The sequence below is a fragment of the Coturnix japonica genome, chromosome 5, assembly GCF_001577835.2.
Source record: "Coturnix japonica isolate 7356 chromosome 5, Coturnix japonica 2.1, whole genome shotgun sequence".
Classification (NCBI taxonomy): domain Eukaryota; kingdom Metazoa; phylum Chordata; class Aves; order Galliformes; family Phasianidae; genus Coturnix; species Coturnix japonica.
In genome coordinates, this window is record NC_029520.1 from 270,584 (window position 1) to 294,061 (window position 23,478).

Below are 23,478 nucleotides of genomic sequence, written 5' to 3' on the forward strand. Positions count from 1 at the left end.
ATGGAAAGGTGCCTATGGAGGGTCGGTTTGATTTCCCCATCCCAAACACCACAGCCCGCTCCAGGTGGATCAGATTCTTCCCACACTTAAGGCTTGTCCAGCAGCTCAGGGCTGCTGGAAACACACTCTTGCCCTTAGGATGCTGCTCACCTCTGAGCTGCTGCAGGAAAGGAAGAATATAGGGGAAAAAAGACTTGTGCTACCATGGGGCCAGGGTGCTCACGTGCACATGCAGCTTTTGGAGCAAAAAGCTGAGTTGCATAAGGAGGGGAAAGAACCCAGAGTGGGGTCCTGTGCCATTCTCCCCTCTTTAGGTAGCCCTAAGTGTGGGATGGGACCTGTTTAACCCCACGGATTCCCACGGGGAAGAGGGCAGCTGGGGACTCCCCAGCCCCCTCACGTGCATTTTGGCAACTGCTCAGCAATCCCAACAGCAGCAAGGCAGGGCTCAGGCAGCCCGGAGCCAAATGGAGGCCGGGAGGATAATGATTAATCTCTGTTTTACACGCAGAGAATGAGGGGCAGGACCCCAGCCTGGACAGAGCCCAACTTGACTGTGCCCTTCCAGCTCCCAGCTCTGTACTCCCTGCCCCTCCTGCTCCAGGGAAGGCAGGGACCCTTCCTGAAGTTGAAGGAACCCTTAAGTTCTTTACTATGAGTGGTGCTGGAACAGCTAGAGGCTGTAGATGCCCCGTCCATCCCTGGAGGTGTTCAAGGCCAGGTTGGATGGGGCCCCCAGCAGCCTGGTCTGGTATCTAAGGGGGGTGGGGGGGTTGGAGCTTTGTGATCCTTGGGGTCCCTTCCAACCCAGGCCATTCTGCATGTGAATCCCACACACCTGTGCTGCTCAGTAGTGCAGGGCACTGGCAGCAGACGCACCATTCCTTTTGGACTACTTTATTTGGTAAAACTCAGACTCCACAACCGACTGAGCTTCCCAGGAACTCTCTCCCTGAGCGAGCATGAGGTGCTGCAGAGAGAGGGGAGCGTGCTGTCCTGCTGTCCCCCTCTGCTTCCAACCCCAGCTGCAGAGAAACGCTCTGGGCCTGCAGATCTCACCCCACCCCAGATGGCTCCTGGTGCTCAAGGCAGCTGTTTCCTCTTCCAAAACCAACCAACCAACCAAAAAACCCCCAACCAAACCCACGACGGATCGAAAAGAATCAAAACCAAAAGCAGACAAAAGAAAAAAAAAGACAATAGCTAAGCGTGAACCCAAGCAAGGGCACTGCTGTGGGTCGCCCCAAGTGAGAGCAACCAGCAAAGCCCAGCTCTGGTCAAGTCCGTAGGATTGGTGAATCCAAGCTGGCAACAGCGTGGTGCCCCCCAGATCCCTAAAAAACTGCTCTCCTGCAGACACCCCCCCTCAGCAAAGGGCCACTCTGAATGCAGCCAGCCAGGGGAATGAAGCCCTGTGCCCTACGTGGAGGAAGGTGTCAGGGAAAAGCCCCAAATCCTGCTAGTGGATGCGGGTCAGCTCCTCCACAATCTTGATCAGGTCGTCCACGGTGGCCTCCCTCTTCATCCCACTGCCATCGTCAATCTGCAGTAACAGGAAAGCAATGGAGAAACAGCAGGGCACGTGTTTGGGGTTTAGCACAGCCTCCGTTTCTGAGCAGTGTCACCCCTCTCACCTGCAGGTTTGCTACCACCTCCTGCATCTTGGGCCTGCTGATGTCCAGGAAGCTTTCAATCAGGTCGCCATCAATGAAGCCCGTAGCTGGCTCTGTCTTGCGCTCAGTGTGAAATGATCTCCAGGTGGCACTGTCAAGGAGCCAAATCTGCACTGAGAGACATCAATCCCACACTACAAATAGAAATAAGCCCCCTCTGCTGGGTAGCCTGAAGCAGAATGACAACATTGCCTCACAGTCTAGAAAATAGCCCTAAAAACGTAGTAAGGAAGACCCAGGGAAGTCGACCTTACTGCATGCAGCTCCTCAAACACAGCCATCTCCTGGGATCAAAGGGAAACCAACATTTGCACTCCCACAAAGCCCAGTCTGTCCTCCAGCCCTGCAAGGTGCGCTTTAATTCACAAAACAGCCCCCAGCAATGGCTCCCAGTTGGACCACAGAAGGATATAAGGAGTGCTCGATTTTGCCCACGCTCTTGATGACTTTATTCAGCCTGTTTTGCATGTCCAGCAGGAGGTTGTACCAGCTCTCTGACAGTGAAGTTACCAGCCCTGCAATGGAAAACACGGTGATGAGAGTTCAGCATCTTGCAAATCCTAAGACCACGATGCTGCAGCTGGCAGCAGGCAGGGAATGGTAGGGCCACAGCTGGAGGCTGCTGTCTGACAGGGCTGGGACAAGGATGGAAAGAAGAAGAGACAAAAGGAATCTCCAGGTGCTCCCTGCCCCTCACCTATCATGCCATTGACTGTGCCGAAGAGAACGGAGCCCTGTGTTGGCGTGGATGTCTCGCCCAGGTTCTGCATGACCAGGGAGCCGTGGCAGAAGACGTTGACAAACTCTCCCAGGTGGGACAGCCCCACCTCCTGCAAGTGCTGGCGCTCCTCGTCAGTTGTGGCAGCACTGAAAGCCAATGTACTCCGCTCAGTCTGTGCTGGGGGCAAAGGAGAGCTCCCCCAAATCCCAGCTCAGAGCTAGGCACGCTTCTGTCCATTTTCCTGCCCAACACACGCCCCATCCCTCCTGTTGTGCACTGATACAACCCCCTTCCTGCCAGCCCACCTGTCTTTCTGGCACACAAACAGGTTGAAAGCATTCTCTGCTCCCAGGAAGTTGTCGTCATCCAGGATCTCTACGGCACTCATCCAGTTTGGATTGAAATCCCGGGCAATCTGGAAAGGGAAAAGAGGAGGGGCAGTGAAGCACACTGTCCTGTCATCAAGCACCTTTGTCCCACTCAGCAGCTCCATTTGTGGGTGAGGCAACATGCAGTTTGACCTCTCTACTGAGCAAAAGGCATAAATTATCTCTGTGAAGATGGTTCTGGCCTAAGCTGCACTTGGATGATGCCAGGGCAAATGAGGCCAGGCCATGCTAATGCCATTCTCACAGGTGCACAGATGGCCCCAGCGCCTGGTCCGACCCCCAGCTATGCTGCATTTGCTGACAGATGCAGCCAGTCTCAATAAGCCACCCCAACTGCACAGTGTTGGGCAGCTCCCCTCTCCTGGCACGTCCTCCAAGTCTGGGATCTGTCCCTCCAAGAAGCATGGGGATCTGTCTAAAAGAATGCCACCATGTAACCCTGTTCTCTGTGCGCAACCCCATACCCTTGTCCCCAAAGGGCTGGGTGAGGTGGGCTGAGCCAGGCTCCTCCATTTTCCATCTTCAACACTGTTTCCCCTGTCTGACGCCTATTGGAACAAGTAGTGTGAGCTCCCAGCACCTCTCTGACCAAGCCAATGTACTTCCTGAAGGAAGCCCCAGCATTTGTAACACTAACTTGTCTCATCCTAACATGTAGCAGCTCCATACGTTACAGAAACTATCACACCTACAGTTCACCTGGTGTTGACGGCTGGCAGAAAACACACAGGAGAACTGTGGTGAATTACAGCATCTTTCAATGCATGTGAAGTGATGGGAGAAGTGGAGTTCTTTTGTTTCCTGGAGGTCTGTTCCATCCTAAATGACTCTAAGATTCTAAGTGATGCTAAAGGAACTTGGCAGACAAGTTGACAATTGGACTCGATGTCAAGGTCTTTTCTTATTGAAACCACTGCAAACCCAACAGCACTTATACCTCTTCAAAGTTTCCTTCCATGGGCTTGTAGGCAAGGAGCAGGACAGACCGCATCAGATCTCCCACAAGGATGAAGTCTCCCTTGGTCTTCAGGTAGAGAGCCATGATGTTGTTGTAATGGTTGCACTCTGTGCGCAGCTCCTTCTCGGCTGTCCACTCGTACAGGCGCACCTGGAGGAAGGAAGGGACCAGGTTCTGAGCTGGGACTCAGCTGTGCCAGCCAGGACACACTCCTCAACACACACAGCTGCAACAGCCTCCAGTTCTGACACATGCTCGGGAAGGAAGCTGGGGTCTCACAAGGGCCCTACCGTGCTGTTGATGCTGGCTAACAGCTTCCCGTTGAACTCCACCATGGAATACACAGCTCCCTTCACCTCTTTCTCAGCCAGGCTCTGCAGCTTGCCTGCAATGAATCCACAGCAGGCCCAGTTATTTGCACCGTGCTCCCATGGCTAACAAACCGCAGAGGGTTCGCACGAGCTGCTCTAAGTAACACTGCTCACTGCCTCAGAGGATCTGTGGGCAAGCAGTGCAGGAATGGGGGAGGACAACAGAAAGCAAGTCCCAGAATGTAGTTCCTGGGCTCCTCTGGCAGCTGGGGAGGAGAGGACATGCAGTGACAGCCCACAGTAGAATGACAAACCCCTGCAGAACCAGCCTGGATCTCCCTGACTGCCCTCAAGCAGCTGGACTTGGCCAGACAAGACACCTTTGCTCTTACCGTCAGAGTAGTGGAAGACAACAATGCGGCCTTGCTTTGGCTCTGCCTCCTCAGGATACACCATGGCAGTACCCACGATGAAGTAGGTGTTTGGGTCTTTGCCAAGCTTGCAGGAGACCAGGCTAAGGGCATATTCATTTTGTAGGAACTGGTGAGCATGAAGCACTGTTGCAAAGAGGGAAAGACAGAAACAGCTGAGTCCCTTGGGGTTCAGCAGGCAGCACCCCCATGCACGGGACGAGCAGCTAAAAGCTCCAAAACGGAATGAGGTGCAGAGTCTGATGATCCCCTCACCATCCTGTGCCACCAACCATTACACCTCAAACTTATGCCCTTTGGCTGATGCTGGATGGCTGATGATGGAGGGAAAATATTCCTACTAAGTGAACATATGAGATCACAGGACTGTGGAGCTCTTAGCCATGTGCTGATGGGCACTTGAGCAGAATTTGGGCAGCACGTGGGGCCGGTACCTTCAAAAGTGTGCTGATCGATGATGAGCAGGTTGTGCACCTCCACCTCCTCTCCAAAGGACGTCTCGTGTGGTGCTGTGCTGCTGGAGAACAGCTTGCTGGTGCTCACACTGCTAGACAGGGCCTAGGACATAGGAAGATGTGTCATATCATGTACACGCAGGCTGAGAAAACTGGGGACCAGGGGGATGAGTGGGGGAGGAGCTCCCTAGGCCTGAGCAACAGCAAAATCTGCACCGTGGTTTGGCTGAGGAGCTGAAGTACACACAGCTCAGGGATCAGCTGGCAGCTGCCCCCTCACCTGGGTGCTGGCGCTGGGTCTGAGTGCAGTGGTGCCCCCACTGGCGTCTTGTACCTCAATACGACTTGAGAGCACACCAAAACACTGTGAGACCTCTTGGTAGCAGATCTTCCTGCAGGACAAAGAGCTGTGTGAGCAGAGATGCCAGGACGGGCTGCTCCAATGGGCGGCAACATGAACAGAAGTGCCCACTTGTACTGACTGCTCTCAGCAAGAACCCATTGACTCAGCCTGCATGCTAACCAAGCCCACCACAAAGTAGGCTCTCCCCACAGCAAAGTCTCCCCACAGCAGAGCATGGGCCTCAAAAATAACCTCTCAGCTCACCTGGGTGATTCATAGAGGGGAACTGTGCGGATATGCAGCTTCTGGATCTCATCAATGGTGCCGATTGTCAGCGTACTGTTGTTAGCCAAAGCTAAGCTGTAAAGGAGGAGAACTGTTAGCAATGGGGCTCATAAGGCCATTTGTGCAGCTAAGAATCTTCTTCTTTCCCTGACCCCCAAACTGCTGATCAGGGTCCCCTTCCTACACTGCACAGCAGACAGATTAGGGCAGTTTCTATGGCTGCTGATGTACAGAGAGAGATAAATGCTTAAGACCTCAAACATCTCATGTGAGATCCACCAACAGTACAAAGGACTAATGAGTGCCCCGGAAGAACCCAGGCCACGACTGCTGTATGCTGTGAGAGTATCTACGAAGAAGGCTTTCTCACAATCAGTCAGTGCCAGGCAGGCACACCCTCTGGACAAGGTGGATGTACCACCAGGGCTGAGCAGGATGTTCTCCATACAGTCTGTGCCAACACAGAGCCCCAAGTTCCCTCCTGTGGGGCGGGCTCACCTGTCAGGGTACCCATCTGAGTTGAGGGGACACATATAGTTCACCTCCTTCAGGTTCACATTGGAGAAGACCAGCTTGTGATTGCTGCTGTAGATGACGGTGGGGCGATCAGAGCAGGCGAACACATTGGTGGTGGACAGGGAACGGAAAGTCCTCAGGACAGTGGGTTGAGTGCCAAGGGTCACCTTCTTACGGTCACTCAGCAAGCCTACAGGAAAGGAGCAGCAGGCTGGGAGCAGGACAACACAGAGCTACATGGCTGAGATATGTCTGCAGGAAACGAGTGTGAGTGATTGCATCCTGCTGTCAGCAAAGAAGTGGATGGAAGCACCACGTTCCTTTCTCCACAGTTCCCTGGAGAAATCCACTTACAGTGCCCACAGCCAATCCCCACCCTGTCTTAGTGGGGAAGAAGGAACTACTGGAAAAACTTGGTAAAGAGACAGATCTCCTCCAGAAGGATTGGGAAAAACAAAACAAAATGGTACCACAAGCAAGTGAGCACAAATCTAAACACCCTCCCCAGTAGCCCGCCATATGGTAGGTCCTGTAGTCACCTGTCTCAAGGCTGAGCCCAAAGTAGAAGAGAGCACCGTCCCCCAGGGCACACAGAAGGTAATGGCTGCTCTCGAAGGTTGTCATCAGGATGGAGCGAGGGATAATTTCTGCAGAGAGCAGAAGAGAAGGCTGATGTCACTCGTGGCTCCACCAGGTCGGTCTCTGCTGGCAGCAGTCCCAGGAGAGCCCTACCTCCTCCTAGCATCTCTTTGTGCAGCAGTTCAAAGGAAGGCAGCTTTAGGATGCGGGCAGAGATGTCAGTCCAGAGTCCAATTGCACACAGAGGGGACATACCATTAGTGTCCCCCAAAGGAGTGATGTCCAGGCAGGCAACTTCGTGCTCCATTTCTGTGCAGCTGGCAGGAAGCAGAAATCAGACAGAAGTGTCAGTCAGGAAGCCTGAAGACAACAAGGCTGTGAACCATTGAGCCAGGAGGAGGGGTGGGCACCTACTTGATCTGCCTGAGCTCCTGAGGTCGGATCTCCAGGTAGTAGAGGGCTCGTCCCACAGCTACCACCACCTGATTGCTGTTGCAGGAAGCCACGCTGATGTTCTTCCCGTTGGGCTCTTTCCACTCGCTCATGAGGGCTTTGGGCTCCTGACTGACCAGTCTCACAGAGGCAGAGGTGATCTGAGGAGAGAAAATACCCCTCCTGAGAGCCTGGACAACACCTCCTCTCTGACATCAGCCTAGGGAAGCACTGCAGACCCTGCCTCAATGAGCAGCACAGATCTAAAATAACCCCCAGCTAAGAAGAGCTATGGAATCACAAGGAGAAAAGCATCTCTAGAAGGGGTGTTACCTGGATCAATTGCTGATGTGCCACGTTGCCACAGAAGAAGGTCTGCTGATCATCCACAAACCCTGTGAGCTCTGTTTCTTCTACCTCCTCTCCATTTAACATAAGAACCCTAGAAGGGAAAGAGGATCTCATGCTCCAATCCTGTCGTACCAGGCTGAGAGTCTGGCATGGCCTTAACCCCAGCTCACCTGGTCTGACCAACAAAGGACAGCACCAGCATATTGTCCATCTCACGATGAGAATCTGACCTCAGGGGCCACAAGCCTGCAACAGAAAGACCATGTGCTCACAGTGAATAATACAAAAGGGGGCTGCAATTCCCCTGCCCACAGCCCAGCCAAGAGATATGTCCCCACTGGGACCCCTCAGGTCGTGGGTTGTATATGAAAGAATGAACCAACTCACACACCTTTAATTCCTGGAAGGTCAATGCTGGCATGCTCATGAATCCCAATGCCGTTCCGGATGATCCGTAGTGACCCCTCTTTAAAGGCACCTGAGCATGTGACCAGCTGGAGGAAAAGCAGGTATTTACCAACTGGAGAAGTTGGGATCCCCATCATCCATGCTTTTCAAAGGAAGTTCTTTGGCTGCTGATCCTTCCCCAGTGAAGGAGAGGAAACCCTTCCTCGTGAAAACAGGATCCTTCCCACCCAGTGCAAGACATAAAAGCCTTCCCTGCATAAGGACAAGACTTAAATCCCTGATAAATGAATCATAGTCCATTCCTTCAATGGACACACCACACACATCTGCCAGAACCAGACATCTGCAGCGCAGAGATAGGCAAGGCAGAATCAACATTACCTGCCCTTGGCCTTGTCTCTCCAGATCTACCACACACATATCAACGATGGGACCGAGGTTGGTGAAAGTCTCCATAGCCACTACATAGGAGCCTTGCTCATTGCTGTCCACGTTGAGCTATGAACAAACACAACTATCAGTTTCCAACAAGAAGGGCCCAGCAAGCAGAAAGAATGTAGGGAAAAGGAAGTTTCTCCCCATATATGTGTCTACCTCATAAAATCATACAAGCTGGAAAAGACCTCTAAGACCATCAAGTTCAACCCCAACCCATCCCCTGCCATGCCCACAAACCACATCCCCCAGTGTAATTTCTTTAACACCTCCAAGGAGGGATGAATCACCATGTTCTTGGGCAGCCTGTTCAGTGTTTGATCATTCTTGAAGTCAGGATGAAAGCAAGCACGTATAAAATCCTGTTTGAACGCAGGACTAAGCCAGAGAAATGTCACCACTCACCTTCACAAGCTGGGAATCCCCAAGCCGAGAGCCAACAAACACCACACCATTGTCCAGGTAGGTCAAGCACTCTGCAATGGATGTCTGGGAATTGAGACGGTGCAGATGAACCACCATGAGAAGGTGAAAAAGGCCCTGCCATGCTCCCCAAGGATCACACGTGAACCGCAGTGTAACAGAAATGCATGGGGAGGTAAATTTAATCCCTTTAAAGAACCCACAGAGAATCCCAGCATCCCTGAGGGACAGTGTGCAAGATGAACAGTCAGGTGCACAGGCAGGGAACTCCCCGTGTCTGGCAACTGAAAGTTCAGAGCTGACAGCTGTGGGGAAAAAAAACATCACCCCAGGCTGTGCTCCACAGAGGAGCTACTTCCCCTATTTGGCATCTGCAGCCTGCAGAGCCCCCTGGCCCCCCAGGGAGAAGTGGCAGGGACACTGTAGGTGGTGCAGCAGCATCTTACCTCACCAAGCAGTTCCACACGCAAGTCCTTCAGGGTGACTGTGCCATCCATTTGCTCCTCCTTCTCCAGGAGCAGCATGAAGAGGCGCCCTTCCATGTCCCCCAGCAAGTAACGGGAGCCATTGGGATCCACGCGGTTGTGGCACACAATCGTGCTTTGCTGCATGCAAATGAAGGAATTGTTAGGAAGCTGCTGGAACAACTCCAGAGGGGCATGAAACCACAGCTAAATCCCAGGCATGGCACTCCTCTGCATGGATTTGCCCTGAAAGGACCTTTTGGTCACAGCTAAGGTCCTCTTTCAGCCCTGAGCAGCACCTCAGCTGGGCCATTTGTGCTTCCTGCACCATCTGAATGTGGGAACCGGCCCATCCCTCTGACAAAACCACAAGCTCAAGCTCTGTCACTAACTTTGTCAGTCTTTTTCGCTTTGAACAAGTGCCCCAACCATACTCACACAGACTCGAGTCTCCAAGGGGCTCATTCATATCTCTCACTGCCTGAACTGAAACCAGGCTCTGGCCTGGACCAATGCTCAAACCACTCATTATTTCCTAATTAATCCTTTTCTCTGGGGCCCTAACAAGATTTCAGCTTTACTGCACCGTTTCCAAGAACTCCACAAAGCCAGAACAAGCACGCACTGCCATCACTACAGGGATCACAAACATCCCTCACACCCCAAAATGCAGACTGGGCGTTGGGAAGAACACTGACACTCACCAAGCCCTGCAGGCAGCTCTACCAGGCTACAGCTAAAGACAAGAACAGATGGAATTCCTGACTCCGAGCTCTCCCAGGTTAGGAGGATTCCTGGGCACAGCACAGCAATGGTTACTGCCATACAGAGACCCACCATCACAAACACACAGCACCACAAACACAGCAGAAGGTTCCAGCTTACAGACTCCTGAGAAGCCACAAGCTGTTCCAGAGAGATAAACAACAGACTGAGAAACACCTACTATCATTAAGTCCAAAGTCACCAAAAGTCTTCAAATGAGAGAGCTTTCCTACTTGCACTGCTCCTTACACACAGCGAGGAATTATAGCAATAGCAATTCAATCAGTAGGCAACTGAAAATCTGCTGGATTCAATGATGTTCAGCTGCGAATTTCAGTAGTGTCTAAAGCAGGAACTGTGTGCCCCGGTGGCGCAGTGGTAGGAATGCTGCTTTGCAACACTGGGGCCCGGGTTCAAATCCCCCTGTGGCGCAAGTGGTAGAAGTGCCGCTCTGCTACACAGGAGGCTTGAATCACGGGGGTTGGACTCGATGATCTCTAAGGTCCCTTTCAACCCGCACAAGACTATGATACTATGATGAAATGCACAGTTAAGGTGTTACCTTGATGATGGGTGGAGCTATAGCCAGGTATTTATCTCCATTGTGGTAGGTAATGGACTCCTGCCCAATGATGATTGCACCTCCAAAAGGCTCTGGCACTATGCAGGGGAGAAGTCTTATCAGTGAACCTGTGCACCATAACTGAGCATGAAAAGGAAGGGAAAACACCACATGCAGCAGGACTAACCTGCAATGACCATGGAGGCTTCGGCCTCAACATTCTCCTGCTTCCAAGGACCTTTGTTAAACTCCTTCTCACGCAGCGAAACCTCGTATGTTTTGACATGGCGACCCTGAGGGTCCTGTAAGAGAAAGCACAAATATCACATGAGCAGGCAACAGCCTCACATGCACTGCAGTAGAGAGTCCTGAGGCACAGCTGAGGAGCAGCATGCAAAGAACACTTCAGTCCAGTGCTGCAAGAAGTAAAGGGCAGCACCAGCTGACAGAGAGGGGGAAGCCAGAGGAGGGGGGAAACAGCTCTGCAGGAGAGGAGGAACTAGCACAGCTGGAACATATCCTGTCCATTTTACAGCTGAAGTGAGACCATTAAACGGCAAAGGAATTGTTAACACCACTTTGGCATTTCTGGACCTTTTTATTCCTTACAACAGCAGTTCTCGAGCCTTTGGAGTTTGTTTGGTTTTAAACCAACTTGCTCATCTCTGTGGTATTCTCCTCCGGTTTCAAACCTACACAAAGATTATCTCAGAGACTCGCTGCTATTCTCCTTGATCCAAATCCCGTGATAATGATTAACAAACTGAGAAGGAATTAGACAAAGCAGCAGCTTGGATACATTCCCCCTCCACACACAGTCAGGCTCCCAGGGACAGCCTAACCCCAGTGCTTTACGTAAGGCCTCATGAGTCAGACACAACTGCTGCAGGGATGAAACGCAGTTGGTAGACACAGAGGCAGATATTCATTTACTCTTTATTTGCACAATACCTGCTTAAAATGAACAAATCGCTAACAGCTTTCCTTCCAGTTTAGTTTGTAGCACGGAAATGTTAGATCCTGTGAGACAAGACCTTTCTCACTTGCTGACTACATGCAGAGCTTGAGTTCCTCCTTTATGATACCTCTGAGGATGAAGTGGAAACTTGTGCTTCTGCCTAAACTCTGAGTTTAAGATTTTGGCCAAATCGCAGTTCTGCTCTGCCTCAGTTTCCCCATACAACAACAGCAGCCCTTCTCAGAGCTACACACCACCATCAGGTTTCTTGGCTCTGAGGAAGTCACCCGTGAAGCAATTCAAAGCCTTCTGAAAGCATCATCAGCCACCCTCGCTGCATAGTTCTGGAGTGAGGATGGGCTGAGAGTTTTATTCCAAATGCAGATTTGTCAGTGTGGGTGTGGGGGATAAAGACTCCACATACATTCCTCATTCAGACAGAGGCAGCATTGCCACATGTTCTGAAAGCTGGCATAGATGACAGGGGAGAGCTGTAGCTTGTGCTGATGCCCCATCACTGGAGGTGCTCAAGGCCAGGTTGGGCAAGCTTGTCCAGAACAGTGGTTGGGCTGAGTGGGCTTGGAAGTCTCTTCCAATCCAAGCATTCTGTGATTCTGAGAAAGGAGAGTGCTGCTGCCACATGGTAAAGGGAGCCTATAAACAGGAGGGGAGCCATCTCTTTCACAGCAGGGCAAGGAGAAATGGTTTTAAATTGAAGGAGAGAAGATTTGGGTTGGATGTCAGGGGGAAGTTCTTTACTCTGAGAGTAGTGAGGTGCTTGCACAGGCTGCCCAGAGGCTGTGGATGCCCTGTCCATCCCTGGAGGTGTTCAAGGCCAGGTTGGATGGGGCCCTGGGCAGCCTGGACTGGTATGAAATGCAGAGGTTGGTGACTGTGGCACAGGGGTTGGAGATCCTTGAGGTCCCTTCCAAGCTGGGCCATTCTGTGATTCTGTGAGAACTAAGAACTGCAGTGAAAAACTGAATTCACACCACCATCCTGTGCTGGCCCAGGAAGACTTCCTTCAGCTACAGAACAAGCCTGCAGGAGCCAGAACCATCTCTTGCTCTGCCCACCCATCCTTACAGCACCGCTTTCAGCGAGCTTCAAGACATTGCCAATGCTTCAACCCTTTTCGAAGACCCTTGGAAACTCTGATTTCAGGATCAAGAACAAGGCACCTGATAGACGAAGCAGATGGTTGGGGCCTGACAGCCATAGAGGAACTTGACATCGATGACTTGGAGCTCCTCCAGGCGGATGTTAAAAGCCTTCAGCTCCTTGTTCTCACGGTCCAGGGGGATGACCTTGAAGAGGCCATCATAGAGCCGCAGGCCAATCATCCGGCACTCTGGGTCAATGATGCCAATGATGCCGGTCTCTGAGGGACGACCAATGCGATCCTGAAAGGGAGATCCATGGAGGTGGGCAAGAGAAAAAGCAGTGAGCTGTGAAGTGCTTTGATACTCCTGAGCAGAGCCCACCCAATGGAAATCCAGCACTGTTATCATCCACAGCCCCAGCTGGAAGTAGCTGCTATCAGCTCCTCTGTATGTCATGAGGCAGAACCATGAAGTAGAAAGATTAAGTTCTCATTTTCAAACACACTGACAGGATGTGCCCACTTACACCTCCTGACTATAATCCCCTGCTCAGCTTCACTAAGAACAAGCCTGGAAACAGCTTGATTTGACAGGTGATGGAAATTGTTTAAGTCATTTGACTAACAAGCAACAAAATACCAGAGAAACACATGGTTCATAACCCTCCCAGAAAGATTTGACCTTGAGTAGGCGTGGTGACATGGCTCACCTGCACATTTCCATGGGCACGGGTGATAATGTCAATGTTGTCACCATTCTGCTTGTACTCCAGGATGCAGGCATTGTATTTGGCCGTAAGGATAAAGAGCAGATCCTTGCTCTCGCCCTGCAGGGAGGGAGGAATGGAGGGTCACAAGGGCTCTCAGGAGGGGTTGCAAGGAGTTGTCCCCTACCCTGAGCAGACTTACTTTGGGGCGGAAGAGCTCCATGACGGCTGTCTTGCCATACATGCCCACCTCCTTGACAGGCCGCAGCCCCTCAGCCGTCACCACATAGATCTCCAGCCTTGTGTTCTTGGCGATCAGCAGGTTCAGGTCCTCTGCTGAGGTAAAGTGCCCTTGGGGGAGGGAAAAAGACGCGTTGTCAGCTTCCAGCCCTGGGATCCTGCTGATCCCCCAACTCAAATTCAGCTTCCAGCACTCAAGGTCCTGCCAGCCCCACTGCAACCAGCTTCACAGCTGGACAGAGGAAAAGACCTCTCCCCACTGCATCCCTAAAGAGCAAAACCCACAGCTCTGCTCAGCTCAACCCCCCACCTTTGGAACCCAGAAGCCCCCATGGAAACACCCTGCCCCTCTCCAGCTCCCTGCTCTATGTCCCCTCAAGAAAACAGCCCTCAAACCCTTCACACCCCCCTAGAACCTCAAGGCAACCCCAGACACACCCCGCTACCCCTCACTGCACCCCAGTGCTCACCATTGGATAACAGACACTCCCAGAGCCCTCCCTGCACCCACAAACACCACCCAGGATCCTCCTTTCCCCCCCAGACCGCCCCTCCGTTCCCTCAGCACAACCATCACCCCCAGTTCCCCTCTGACACCCCCCAACACCCCGCTCCCTCACCGACCCCATCTCCCTACAACCCCCCCCGGAGGCCCTCAGCGCCCCCCCAGAACGCAAGGCCGCGCCGATCCCGCTGTGAACGTTGAGCCCGGCCCCGTCCCGCCGGTACCGGTAACGCAGCCATTCACGGCCGTCGGCTTTTGCGCCGTCACGACGTAATTGTACGACATGGCGGAACCGGCGACGAGTCCCGAAACCGGCCAGAACGCGGCGCGCACCGGGAGCTGCGGCCTAGCGCGGCCACTCCACCGCCCCTTCCGCCCGCCGTGCGGACGTCACCGGAAGTCAGCGGACCGCGCCGCTCTGGCCGTTGTGGAGGACCGCGGAGGGGCAGACGAGACGGCAGCTGGGGGGCGGCCCTGGGAGCTCGGGGCGGGGCCTCACTGTCGGGAAGGGGACCCTCCTGATGGGCCTCCCTCCCAGCAGCGCCCTGTAGTGTGTAGGTCGCTGTCCCCCCAGTGTGGGGGTGGTGTGTGGGGCTGTGCCCCCAGGTGTGGGCTGCACCCAGGCCAGGCGGGGCCCACCCCGCTGAGGGAGGCTGGACCTTGGCCTCCCTCACTCCCACACAGAGTTTGGACCTGGGGCTGAAGGCTGTGGGGAGCGGACACAGCCCCGCGTCCTCTTGGTGCCACACACACCCCAACCATGGAGGTGAGCCCAGGGCAGCACGCAGCCCCCACACCCTGCTCCCCAGACACCCCCCACCCCCATCCAGCCCCCCCTTTGTGCCTACAGGTCCCCAAGAAGCTGGTGTGCTCGGTGTCCAGCTGTGCTGAGGATGCTCTGGCAGGGCTGGTGGCATGTAACCCCGGGATACGACTGCTGCAGGGACACCGAGTGGCACTGCGTTCTGACCTGGCTGCCCTGCGGGGACGTGTGGCACTGCTCTCCGGGGGGGGCTCCGGCCACGAGCCCGCTCATGCAGGTGAGTGCCCATGCCCACCCATGCCCTTGGTGCCCACTTGGTGCCCCTTGGGCATCCCTGAGTCCCCCCTGTGCCCATTGCAGGCTACATTGGGAAGGGCATGCTGAGCGGCGTGGTGGCCGGGGCCATCTTCACCTCTCCTGCTGTGGGCAGCATCCTGATGGCCATCCGGGCGGTGACAGAGGCTGGTGCAGGTATGGTGACACTGTGGGGCGTGGGGACACCGTGTGGCTGTGGTGTGACTTCTTGCTCGCAGTGGGGACGCTGCTGATCGTGAAGAACTACACCGGGGACCGCCTGAACTTTGGGCTGGCGCTGGAGCGGGCACGGGCAGAGGGGGCCGATGTACAGATGGTGGTGGTGGGTGATGACTGTGCCTTCACCAGCCAGAAGAAAGCCGGGCGTCGTGGGTTGTGTGGCACTGTCCTTGTGCACAAGGTTTGTGGGGAAGCAGTGCCCCTCTCTGGTTGACATGTGGGCGTCCCTCACCCATCGATGCCCGTTTGTAGGTGGCTGGAGCCATGGCTGAGGCAGGGGCAAGCTTGGATGAGATTGTCACAAGGGTGTCAGCACTCACCAAAGCCATGGGTATGTGCACGGGGCCTGATCCCTGTCCCCAACCCCATCCCTGTTCCTCCACAGTGCCTGATAAGAGACACCAGCACAGGGTGAAGTTCAGCACCCCATGCACCTGCAGCGTGCTTGGGACGAAGCTGCCCTTCTGCCTCCCCATCCAATCACTCACGTGCCCAATGCCTGCCCTGAAATCTGGCATGCATCCCTCTCTGCTTTCCCCCTCCTGCAGGCACTCTGGGGCTCAGCTTGTCGCCATGCAGCGTGCCTGGCTCCAAGCCCACCTTCCAGCTGGCTAATGATGAGATGGAGCTGGGGCTAGGTGAGGAGCTGCCCCCTCCCTGTGCCAAGCTGCGGGGGGGCATGGGTCCACGTGACCCTTGCCCCAATCCCAGGCATCAGCATGGGGTGATACTGCCACATTCCTGCAGGGATCCACGGTGAAGCTGGCGTGCGCAGAATGAAAGTGAGCATCATTCTCTCACCTCATCCTCCCCCTGAGCCCCCTCCCTGCCCTCATGCTCCTTTTGTGCTCCCCAGGTGATGCCAGTGGATGAGGCGGTGGAGACAATGCTGACACACATGACTGACCCCTCCAACGCCTCTCACCTGCCCCTGAGTCCCGGTGAGTCTCCCTGGCCCCTGTGCACCTCTTGTGCCCCAAGTGGGGCTCTCACTTTGCTCCCTGCTCTGTAGGAGCCTCTGTGGTGCTGGTGGTGAACAACCTGGGTGGTCTGTCCTGCTTGGAGCTGAGCATTGTGGCTGGTGTGGCTGTGCGCAGTCTGGGTGAGTCATGGGGAACCTCATGGGGGCTTTCTGGGGACCTCCTCTCTTACATCCTTCCCATTCCTGCAGAGAAACGTGGCATCTGTATCGCTCGGGCACTGGTGGGCTCCTTCATGACTGCGCTGGAGATGGCTGGGATCTCCCTCACCCTGCTGCTGGTGGATGAGGAGCTGCTGAGGCTGATTGGTGAGCGCCTGCAACATGGGGAGGTGACATGGGATCACGTCAGTGTGTAGGGTGGCCTGAGACACTGGCCCCTGTGGGCATGCAGCACCTGTACCTGGATGCTAGCTGTGATGGAGTATGTCTATTGGGCTCACTCTCCCCTTGTGCTGCTCCAGATGCTGAGACCACTGCCATGGCATGGCCCAATGTGGTCACGGGACCTGCCACGAGCCAGAGACCAGAGGTGGCAGCACCGAAGGAGGGAATGAAGACAGCAAAGCAGGTGCCCAGCACAGGTATGGGCAGCAGTAGAGAGAGAGGATACTGTCACCTACTCGTGTTTCAGTTTCCCTAGCTACTTTGAGGATAGGGGGTGATGTCTCTTCTCCTCAGGGCCTGGCATGGAGCGAGCACAGAAGGTGCTGGCACGAGTGTGCAGCACCCTGCTGAGCCTGCAGGACAAGCTCAATGAGCTGGACCGCGCAGCAGGTGATGGGGACTGCGGCCACACGCACGCCCGAGCTGCCCGAGGTGGGTGCTGGCACCCTGGGAAGTGCCATCTGCTGGGGCACTCCTTCCAAGGACAAAGTTCCCCCCATTTGTTCCTTGCTGAGTCCCCACAACTGTCCCCAGTCCAGGCATGGGGGAAGATCAGCTGGCTCCCAAGAGAGGCAGAGACCCCCAGGGCAGTTGAGGGTTCCTTTGGAGGTTGCCCCAGCCCTTTCTCTCCACACCACAGCCATCCAGGAATGGATGCGTGCCCAGCCCCTGCCTCCAACTCCAGCTCATCTCTTCTCTGCTCTGGCCGACCTCCTGCTGGACAAGATGGGTGGCTCCTCTGGCGTGGTGAGCCCCAGTGAGGGGAGGGGGTGTGTCTCAGGACCCCCACTGTCCCCCCATCACATGCACTGATGTGTTCTGGCAGCTATATGGGCTGTTCCTGACAGCAGCCGCCCACCCCCTGCACAACCGCAGTGACCTTCCAGTGTGGGCTGACGCTGTGGATGCTGGTATTGAAGCCATGCAGCGGTGAGTGCAATGGATCCCCCTGGTACCCTCTGAGTGGGACTTTGTCAAGCCCTCTGCTCCCTGTGCAGGTACGGAGGAGCAGCCCCAGGCGACAGGACGATGGTGAGTGCTGTGGGGCTGATGGACAGAGTCTCTGGTGTGGGTCCCTGTGCTCATCTCCTGCTTGTGTCTCCCAGCTGGATGCACTGCATGCAGCAGCACAGGCACTGCATGCCCTCCGCAGCCCCGGAGCCGACCTGCTGACAGTGTTGACCTCTGCTGTGGAGGTATGGAGATGGAGTCTTAAGATGAGTGGCACCCAGGTGACATCTGGGGCTGCCTTGTTTGTCCCAGCCATGTGCTGAGCACACCTGTGTTTCTCATCAGAGTGCAGAGGCAGCAGCAGAGTCTACTCGGCACATGGAGGCTGGTGCAGGCAGAGCCAGCTACATCAGCTCAGCCCAGCTGCTGCAGCCTGATCCTGGGGCTGTGGCAGCGGCAGCAGTGCTGCGAGCTGTGCTGGAGGGGTTGCAGGACTGAGCTATCCCCCTGCAGCTCCCCAAGGCCATGGTAGTGATGGCAGAGGTGTCAGCACACCCTGTGTTCCCCCAATAAACCTTTGCGGTCCAGCTTCAGCATCCATTCTCACACAGAGAGGGACGTGGAGGTGGGATGTGGGGAATGGGAGGCAACTGGCCCTTCGGGGATGCATCCCCATGCCAAACAGAGCCATGGAGGAAGGAAGCAGCTGGGCTATCCGCGTGCCTTTACCACTGACCCGTGGCTGGGTGCTGGGTGGGGAAACCATGGGGTTCATGTGGCTGCAGGCACGGGGTCTGGAGGAGGCTCCAGTCAAAGTCAAGAGACAAAACAGGAACTAGGGGTTGCAGCATGAGATGGGGAACACGTGGTGGCCCTAAGGGCTGAGGAACTGGTGGGGCAGCCCCAGAAGACGCACAGGAGCACTGAGGAAGGAAGCCAGCAGTTTATTAGGTGTCCACTGGACTGCTGGGTTGGTCCTACTTCCACACAAGCATCCCCGCAACAGGCAAGGCATGGTTCAAAGGCTCCTGCTGTTCCTGCAGAGGAGACGGAGCTCGGGCAGCCCGTCCTGGGCCAGGTCTCTTGGCACGGAAAGCTCCTCTGGCAGCTTCTGACCTGACAGAGTTCCCAGGATGGCACTGCAGGGCTGGGGCTTTGGCACAGATAGCAGTCCAGGCTTGGGGGATCAGAGCTGGGGTCAGAGAGCCTGGGGCCAGCAGCAACAGGAGGGATCTCAGAGATGTCAGTGCTCAGCACCAAGCAGAGGCTGCAGGGAGACATGGGTAAACCTTCAGCCTGTGCTGCCTTCCCAGCCCACCCTGAAGATAAGCCAGCTGGGGCTGTGGGACTCAGAGGCAGGCCCCCAGCTTAGCTCCTCGAAGCTATACTGGGAACAGCCCCACACCAAGGCAGGTACCTGATGAGTGTCAAGGGAGTCAGCCTCGGGGCGCTTCCAGCTGGGCTTGGCCAGGGCGCACAGCACCAGCACCCCAAAGAGGATGATGAGGAGCCCCAAAATGTTTGCAAAGACGGCCTCAGGGGGAAGGAGTTTGTATGGCACTGATGCTGTCCCATTTTTCCTTTGGAGGAGAATCAAAGTGCTCATCTCACATGATGCCCTGCGGCTGTGGGCTGGCTCCCTGCTACCCTTGAGGCTCCATAACACTACACCCATGGTCACCTGTCTCAATGGTGCTGTCCCAATCCCCTGAATCATGATGAATGCTGCACCAGCTGCAAGTGGCTGCTGTATGTGGCAGCACGGCTGGAGGTGACATTTGTGGAGTTAAACCCTCCCATAAAGCCTTCCTGGACTGCCCAGCCTTCCTCTCAGCCCACATAACCTATTACACAGGAGCCATGCACCTGGCACAGGGGGAAATCACACACTTCCCTTAGCTGTGCCCATGCTTAGTTTCAATGGCATTGTAAGCACAGAGAGCCAACACGCAGCCCGAAACCCCAGCACTCACAGGCTGAAAAAGAGCTTCTCATTGATGCCTGACACGCAGGAAGCCATGGAGAGCATAAGGATGGTGGAGCCGAAGAAGACATGGACGGGCTTGTAGAGGGCGCGGATCCAGATGGGTGCATAGGGCAGCAGGAAAGCACAGAAGCCGGCCACCCACTGTGGGGATGGGAGATGAGGAGGGGTGGCCCATGGGGCAGGGATGTGGGGGGCCAAGGCGTGCACTCACCTGGCAGGAGAAGAGCAGTATGGTGGCCAGCCCCAGCCAGCTGTGCAACGAGTACATGTTGGGCGTCCCGCTTGCATTGTGGAAGTTAAAGACAGCCACCAGTCCCAGCACAGCAAGGATGAAAGCTGTCAGTGCCAGCGTGCTGTGCAGTATCTTCCAGGGCAGCTTGGGGCCACGCCAGGCAGGGGGCAGGCGATACACCAGAGCCGCTGGGGGGTGACAGTGTCAGGGAGGGACAAAGGGACATCACGCCACTCCGCGTGCGCTGCTCACCTGCTCCATACAGCACCACCATGCCCGTCACCATCAGCACCGGGTGCCAGTTGAACATGCGGGCGCTGCCATCCCAGGCGAAGCCACCGCGCCAGTGCTGGCACCACGCACCAACAAAGGCCACGCAGCCCAGCCCCAGGCTGCCCAGCAAGGCACAGAAAGGCAGGAAAGGCAGATCCGGCATCACCGCGGCAAAGTGCAGGGACCTGGAGGGGGGAAAATGAGCTGTCAGCCTCCTGGAGGCTCTGTGCTGCACTGGCTCAGTTGAATGCGGGCACAGCGGGGAGGAGCCACCCGAAAGGAGAAGCGGCTGCGGTGGGGAGGGTGGTCCCGTCCAGTGGGGGCAGGCAGGAATGTCCCTTGTAGATCCCCTGTCATGACAGCACCTACAGCAGCACCGAACTGCCCCCAGCGCCTCCACATCCATCCTCAGCACCCCAATACCTTCTTCCAGCACCACCCAACCTGCCCTCAGCGCCCCCAAACCGGAGCCGGGCACCTTCAGATCCCACCTCCAGCACTGCAAACCTGCCCCCCCAACCCCGAACGTGCCCCCAGCACCCCACACCTGGGCCCAGCACCCCACACCTGGGCCCAACACCCCACATCTGGGCCCAACACCCCACATCTGGGCCCAGCACCCCACATCTGGGCCCAACACCCCACATCTGGGCCCAACACCCCACATCTGGGCCCAACACCCCCCACATCTGGGCCCAGCACCCCACATCTGGGCCCCAACACCCCACATCTGGGCCCAACACCCCACATCTGGGCCCAACACCTCCAAAGCTGTTGCCCCCGGCGCCCCAAACCCTGGCCCAGCACCCTCAAACCTGCAGCCCCCACAGCCCCAAGAGGTGACGGACAGACCCGGGGCAGCGCTTATTTGCCTGTAGATTTGCATCTGCCCCCAGAAATAGATATTTCCGCGTAGGGGTTGGGGGAAAATCGCACCTCAACCCCTCCGGGGACCCGCTGGGCCCCACCTCCCCTTCGCCCTCAGCGAGCACCGCCATGTTGGACGGCGCCGCTCTAGCGGCCCGCCTCGGTGGTGATGTCGCTCCCGAGCTGGAGGCCAACGAGACCAGCGAGAGCGGTGGGTAGAGCGGCTCCCTCGAGCTTCCGTCTGTGGTTCCCATGGAAGCGGGGCATGGCGGCCGCGGGTGAGCCCTGGGACGCGGGCAGGGCCGGAGGCGGACGGAGCGGGGACGGGGGTACCCGGAGACAAGAATGCAGGGCTCCGTGGGCCGGGGAGGCGACCCTGGGGGTCTCTGTGGGGAGGGCAGGCCGCGGGCTGGGCTGCGGGCGGTGTGGGGGCTGTACGGGCTGTTCCCCCCTCAGCTCTGGGCAGCGCCTTACCTGTGGGAGATGGGAACGAAGGCGCTGGCTCCTTCTCGTCCCGACACCTGTCTGCTCCTGGGTCAGCCAGCCCAGGGCTGGAGGTGTGACAAGTGCTGGGTCATGGCGTGCTCCAGCCCATCCCTATGGCCTGGGGAAGCTGGAGGCGACAGTGTGCCAGACACCATTGGGATTTGTCATGGCTTTGACTCTGCTTTTCTGGCTGTGCCCAGCCCTACCGAGCTGAACTCTGCTCCCTTCAGGTGCCAGCTGTAGGGAGCAGCGATGCTGAGCTCCCAGCCCTGCGCCATGAGCTGCCCGCAGCACTAGGGATGCTGGGGCTGAAGGCTCGAGCCTCCGCCGAAGGAAGATGCTCCAGACCAGCAACTACAGCTTGGTGCTGTTCCTGCAGTTTCTGCTGCTCTTCTATGACCTGTTTGTCAATTCCTTCTCGGAGCTGCTTCGCACGGCCCCCGCTGTCCAGCTTGTCCTCTTCATGTGAGCAGCAGGGCAGGAGGGCTGGGCTCTCCCATACCGCTCTCTCCTCTCTCTCACTGCGTCTCTCTTCTCCCACAGCATCCAGGACATTGCCATTCTCTTCAATGTCATCATCATTTTCCTCATGTTCTTCAATACCTTTGTCTTCCAAGCTGGACTGGTCAACCTCCTCTTCCACAAGTTCAAGGGCACCATCCTTCTGTCGGCAGCGTACCTGGCACTCAGCATCTCCTTCCACATCTGGATCATGGTAGGTTTGAGGCTGCTGGCTTCGCAGCTCCTTTCTCCCTTCTGTCCCTCTGTGCTGTGGGAGGAAGGCCATAATCTCCTACTTGTAGCTATCGGGCTGCCTCATCCCAGCCCCCAGCCTCAGCACTGCAACCTGCTTGAAAACCCACACAGAAAACCTTGCACAGAAACCCACCACAGCAGAGTGGTCCCCAGTGAAGGCCATGACAGCAGATCCTGCTTTGTTTACCTGGGATTAATCCCCAGCAATCACCAGCGCTCAGAGGCTGGAGTGCTGAAACCCTGCTGAAAAACAAGTCCCAAGGGTCCCTGCTGTGTCCAAGCAGCTTTGTACCCCCTCTTCCCCATCTCAGCTCCCCCCATCCTGTGCCACAGTCACCATTTGACAAGCAAAGCAGCCAGCAGGTGCTTCCTGTATGCTTTTCAACAGGAGAAAGGCCCATCCTGCTGCCCCTGGGCCAGGTCTGTGACTGAAGCTGACCCAGGGATGTTGTACCCACAGCGTCTGGGCAGGAGATTGATGGGGATTTGCAGGGATCTAAAGTCTGAAGCTAGAATAGGTCCTGACTCGCTGGCCAAATCCCCTGAGCTGCTTAATCTTTGGAGCTGCCACCAAGAGCACGACAGCCCTTGTGGGGCCAGCTCCGTCCCATCGGGATCATCAGTGATCCCATGGGTTCAGTGAAGCCCATGGGTTCTTCCTTGTTTCCGTCTGTGTCAGAACCTGCGCTGGAGGGATTCCAGCCGCTTCATCTGGACCGAAGGCCTGCAGACACTGTTTGTTTTCCAGCGGCTGGGTAAGGGCTCGTGCTTACTGAGGCAGCAGGAACCTGCCTGGGGGACACCCCAGCTTAGTCCCTGTGCCCTCATCTCCCTCCCTCCTGCAGCGGCCGTGCTCTACTGCTACTTCTACAAGAGGACTGCAGTGCACCTGGGTGACCCGCTCTTCTACCAGGACTCGCTCTGGCTACGCAAGGAGTTTGCTCACTTCCGTGGTTGATGGCCCCCACTGCAGGAGGGGCAGCTCCTCATAGCCAGGGGATGGAAGGTCTCAGCCCCCCCAGCTCCAGCCCAGCTGTGTTCCTCCTCTTCCTGGTGGTGCCCTGGGAGCTGGCAGGGTGCTCACAGCTCACAGCCCCTGGTGGGATTGGGGCGTTTTTGTGAGTAGTGAGGAAATAAATTGTCTGTATTTTCCAGTCCGTGTGTGCTGGCTCTCTCCTCTTTTATCACGCAGCTTCTCGGTGTCCCACTACTCAGGGCTGTTCCCATTGGGTTGCCCCCCCCGGGGGTCC

General features: G+C 56.0%; 4 protein-coding genes across 7 annotated transcripts; 2 read left to right on the forward strand and 2 right to left on the reverse strand.

The window, feature by feature from the left end:
* Positions 1-881: 881 nt before the first annotated feature.
* DDB1 (damage specific DNA binding protein 1) lies at positions 882-14,410 on the reverse strand. The gene is made up of 27 exons (XM_015863191.1): positions 14,238-14,410; positions 13,471-13,619; positions 13,272-13,388; positions 12,641-12,862; positions 10,689-10,803; positions 10,502-10,599; positions 9,157-9,315; positions 8,693-8,776; positions 8,234-8,350; positions 7,836-7,938; positions 7,615-7,690; positions 7,427-7,535; positions 7,076-7,254; positions 6,815-6,978; positions 6,622-6,729; positions 6,065-6,272; positions 5,546-5,641; positions 5,219-5,330; positions 4,918-5,041; positions 4,445-4,609; positions 4,032-4,126; positions 3,721-3,891; positions 2,700-2,809; positions 2,371-2,540; positions 2,086-2,188; positions 1,635-1,758; positions 882-1,543 (listed from the first exon to the last, which is right to left on the reverse strand). Exons 1-27 carry the CDS (start codon positions 14,296-14,298, stop codon positions 1,460-1,462), a joined length of 3,423 nt encoding a protein of 1,140 aa, XP_015718677.1. The 5' UTR covers positions 14,299-14,410; the 3' UTR covers positions 882-1,459.
* An 84-nt stretch (positions 14,411-14,494) lies between these two features.
* Positions 14,495-18,217, forward strand: TKFC (triokinase and FMN cyclase). Its single transcript, XM_015863198.2, has 17 exons — positions 14,495-14,779; positions 14,864-15,053; positions 15,137-15,247; positions 15,310-15,491; positions 15,563-15,641; positions 15,859-15,948; positions 16,058-16,092; positions 16,167-16,251; positions 16,323-16,412; positions 16,482-16,598; positions 16,754-16,873; positions 16,971-17,108; positions 17,317-17,423; positions 17,503-17,606; positions 17,675-17,708; positions 17,783-17,872; positions 17,973-18,217. The coding sequence occupies exons 1-17, from the start codon at positions 14,774-14,776 to the stop codon at positions 18,123-18,125; spliced, it is 1,731 nt and encodes a 576-aa protein (XP_015718684.1). The 5' UTR covers positions 14,495-14,773; the 3' UTR covers positions 18,126-18,217.
* Positions 17,508-21,668, reverse strand: LOC107314200 (cytochrome b ascorbate-dependent protein 3). Of its 3 annotated transcripts, XM_015863205.2 has the most exons (6): positions 21,056-21,169; positions 20,099-20,304; positions 19,826-20,034; positions 19,601-19,755; positions 19,045-19,207; positions 18,554-18,894 (listed from the first exon to the last, which is right to left on the reverse strand). In XM_015863205.2, the coding sequence occupies exons 1-6, from the start codon at positions 21,115-21,117 to the stop codon at positions 18,871-18,873; spliced, it is 819 nt and encodes a 272-aa protein (XP_015718691.1). In that variant the 5' UTR covers positions 21,118-21,169; the 3' UTR covers positions 18,554-18,870. The 3 variants fall into 3 exon arrangements, with proteins under 3 accessions (XP_015718690.1, XP_015718689.2, XP_015718691.1); XM_015863204.2 differs by lacking the exons at positions 19,045-19,207; positions 21,056-21,169 and adding an exon at positions 21,461-21,668 and having other exon boundaries at positions 17,508-18,894; XM_015863203.2 differs by lacking the exon at positions 19,045-19,207 and having other exon boundaries at positions 17,508-18,894; positions 21,056-21,242.
* Positions 21,154-23,382, forward strand: TMEM138 (transmembrane protein 138). Of its 2 annotated transcripts, XM_015863207.2 has the most exons (5): positions 21,154-21,264; positions 21,703-21,937; positions 22,016-22,187; positions 22,908-22,983; positions 23,074-23,382. In XM_015863207.2, the coding sequence occupies exons 2-5, from the start codon at positions 21,810-21,812 to the stop codon at positions 23,184-23,186; spliced, it is 489 nt and encodes a 162-aa protein (XP_015718693.1). In that variant the 5' UTR covers positions 21,154-21,264; positions 21,703-21,809; the 3' UTR covers positions 23,187-23,382. The 2 variants fall into 2 exon arrangements, with proteins under 2 accessions (XP_015718693.1, XP_032300605.1); XM_032444714.1 differs by lacking the exon at positions 21,703-21,937 and having other exon boundaries at positions 21,155-21,264.
* Positions 23,383-23,478: the final 96 nt, after the last annotated feature.